The following is a 3,030-nucleotide window of genomic DNA, read 5'->3' as shown; positions in this document are numbered from 1 at the left end:
ACACCCTGTACTAATTGGGCTCCTGCAATTCTCCAAATCCCTGTTTTTCATTCTATACACCAGCGTAAAGATATTTTTAGAAAATAACAAATTCTAAATGTCACTCTTATCACAGCCTTGGCCTAGACCTCCCTCTCTCTTCGTTCCGCCCTCTGCCCCCATCGTTTTCTGTCTTAATGGTACATAGACTGAGGTTTCTAGAACATTCCCTCCTTCTCTGAGGCTGAGAGAGTGATGAAAATGGACCAACATCTATCCCTCTTCCTGAAATGCTGTGGGAATCATCTTCCTGCTGTTTAGAAATAAAACAGAAAACGTATTTGAGGTAATTAAAAACAAAACTTAGTGAATAACATATTTTGAGAGACTTGCCATTTAGTTGCTGAATGGATGCCATTTGGTCAAATGCTTTCATTTTCTATTATAAACTTAATTAAGCTAACAGAGATAAAATAACGGCATCTATATTAAATAAATTTATCTCCTATCCTAACAGAAATGTGAATGATTTTAGCTTTTACTTCAATTGCTCTGAATTTTTGAGTCTGTTCACTTAGAAACAAGATGGGCTTAATTAACTTAGGCTTGAAGTATTTACCAATTCTTTTCAATTCAATGTATACATGTAAGACAATTCCAACTAGAATGCCAGTAGGGTTCCCTTTTGCAAATTAGACAAGTGATTTTAACTTTCATAGAGATGAATAAATGCCTGAGAATAACAAAGAAAATATAAAACCGTAGATGGGGAGGAAATTGGCTCACCTTATTATAATCAAAGCCACTGTAATCGATCAATATTTTATTCACATAGAAGTAGAAAAGTAAAAGACATCAACAGAAATGAAAATTCTGACACAAATCTTAGTGAGTATGAGAATTCAGTAAGTCATCGGTGCTGCATTCTCAGTTCGGTGGGAAATGGATCACTTATTTAAAAAATGGTTCTGGCACAAAGGCTATCTTAAGCATACACCAAAGTAAGTGTCTGTTCTGCTTTGAGATACTTTTCTGAATCCTGGAGCAAAAGAAATGCTTAAGCTTTCTTAAGAGGCTGCTGTGTGTTTGGAAGATGGGGGACACGAGCTTCAGAGAGGGAGACTGCAGGTCCGGGGGGATCTGATTGTAGAGGATCTCTGACCAGCACATGAGCAACCAGCCAGAACTGAGCTGCGTTTTCTGATCGTCCCCCAGCGTGGTCACCACCACTGCCACTTCCCAACCCTCCCAGGAGAAGGCAACTACAGACCCTCTGCTACATAGCTTGAAGAAGGGAAAAGAGGAATATACTGGGAGGCATTTTCCCTGTTTCCTCCTATTATTTTCCCATCAGTTGGTCCAACTTCCCAGGAGCATCTTGAACCCCAAAGAAGATGAGGTGTGTCCAAGCATGTCAGTCTCCTCATGCAGGCAGACAGCTTCCTATTTGAGGCCAGAGCCAGGCCAACATTCTGCTGCCTTCTTGTCCTACCCAGTGTCGCTCCTCATAAACCCAGTCTGTAGGAACAACCTTCCAGGAAGACACCCACGTGAAGCACAGTTCTCCCATACGCCAGGCAGGCTGCCCCACAAGATGTTTAAGTCACTCAATTCCATCCTTTGCAGGTCCCCTCTTGCCCCGTCTCCCTCCTTTCAACCCCCCACAAATGCCTTGCTGGGGAAACCCATTTATACACTCAGACGCTCACCCCCTCCACACTCTTCCACCCTAAAGAGAAGGGAGGGGTTGCAGGTAAAGTGAGGCAGGCTGAAAACAGCCTCTGCTTTCTAACGCCAGAAGGCAGCTATGATGAGAAGATTGTGGAACCCAAGGAAAAAGGGGAAGGCAGAGGTGTATGTATGCCCTCCCTAATCTAAGCCTGCCTCGGGGTGGGGGGTGGGGGTGCTGGCCTCCTCTGCCCACCTGGCACCTCCAGGGTCTCCATGTCCTGTAGCCAGGGCTAGGTCCACCCTCTTGACCACAGCCTGGTTTCTAGGATACCCCACCCCTGACTACACTCAACACTGCCACTAGGAAGTTCCGGAGTGAATAAAAGGGCGGCTCCTTCTACCTCCTTCTCTACTCCTGCTTGCTCTCCTTCCCTCCCCACGTGTCTCAGAGCCACTGCCGTGTTCTGCCCACCACACACAGCAGGCACTTTAACAGTCATCATCCTCCCCTGTCACAGGCAAGGACAGAGATGTGAAGTCATCTGGGCAACCGCTCATGCAGGGTTGCTGCATCAGCATTGACTGAGTGACTACAATGGCCAGGAAGCTGTAGGAGTTACATGGAAGAACGAGACACAGCACTGCCCTCAAGAAGCTTTGGTTCTATCAGGGTACAGGGAAGTACCCCAGAAATGCAATGCCACCAAGACGGAAGTTTCTGTACTGGTGGCATCCAGAGGAAGGGAAGAAGGCATGGAGCACCTGGGACATGAGCTGTGAACTCTGGACTCCTCCAAACACACACCCCTCTCCCCACACCAGACGCTGCCACCTGAGGATGGGGCCAGCGCGGGCTCAAAGAGTCACCCTCCCCAGGAGGTGTCTGTGAGTCCTCTCCGATTTCTTCAGGACTTGAGACAGTCCTTCCAGCCAGGATTCCTCAGTGAGCTCTTCAGACCCTTGCCCCTGAGCGTTTTGTCTTTCCTGCACTACTTTGAGCAGGACGTTTTGCTGGGAGGACTGGTAAGCCTTGTTGCTGTAGCAATCCCCTTCATTTTCCCACAGGATTCCCTCGATTTTCTCCATAAGCTCCTGCAGCTGGGCCTCCTGCTCTGCCCGCTCCGCCCTGTTGTTGAAGCCGCAGTGGCGCCGCTCACATAGCACGTCCAGCCAGGCAAGGTCCTGGTTGTGGGTCTCTCGCACATACTCTTCCAAGGAGCCACCATCCAGGTCTTCCTTGTGGGTGAACACCAGGACTGTGTAAGCCAGAACCCCCACTCCGAAGACCTCCTGGAGGCGCCTGACCACCTGCTGGTCCTCTTCTGTGAACCGGCCCAGCTGTGTCACCAGGAGCACCGCGTGAGGCCCTGGGGACGAGAA

The 3,030-nt window shown here is 48.5% G+C and overlaps 1 protein-coding gene across 1 annotated transcript; it reads right to left on the bottom strand.

Annotated features, from left to right (window-relative positions):
• Positions 1 to 2,505: 2,505 nt before the first annotated feature.
• On the bottom strand, positions 2,506 to 3,030 carry LOC103609063 (GTPase IMAP family member 6-like; the record flags this gene model as incomplete). The annotated part of the gene is made up of 1 exon (XM_008593434.1): positions 2,506 to 3,030. A coding segment is annotated over one exon (525 nt), but the record flags the coding sequence as incomplete, so codon positions are not given.

This window comes from Galeopterus variegatus, unplaced genomic scaffold (genome assembly GCF_000696425.1).
Source record: "Galeopterus variegatus unplaced genomic scaffold, G_variegatus-3.0.2 Scaffold9128, whole genome shotgun sequence".
NCBI classification, from domain to species: Eukaryota; Metazoa; Chordata; class Mammalia; order Dermoptera; family Cynocephalidae; genus Galeopterus; species Galeopterus variegatus.
Note: the sequence above shows the minus strand (reverse complement) of the source record. Positions and strands in the feature narration are given on the sequence as shown.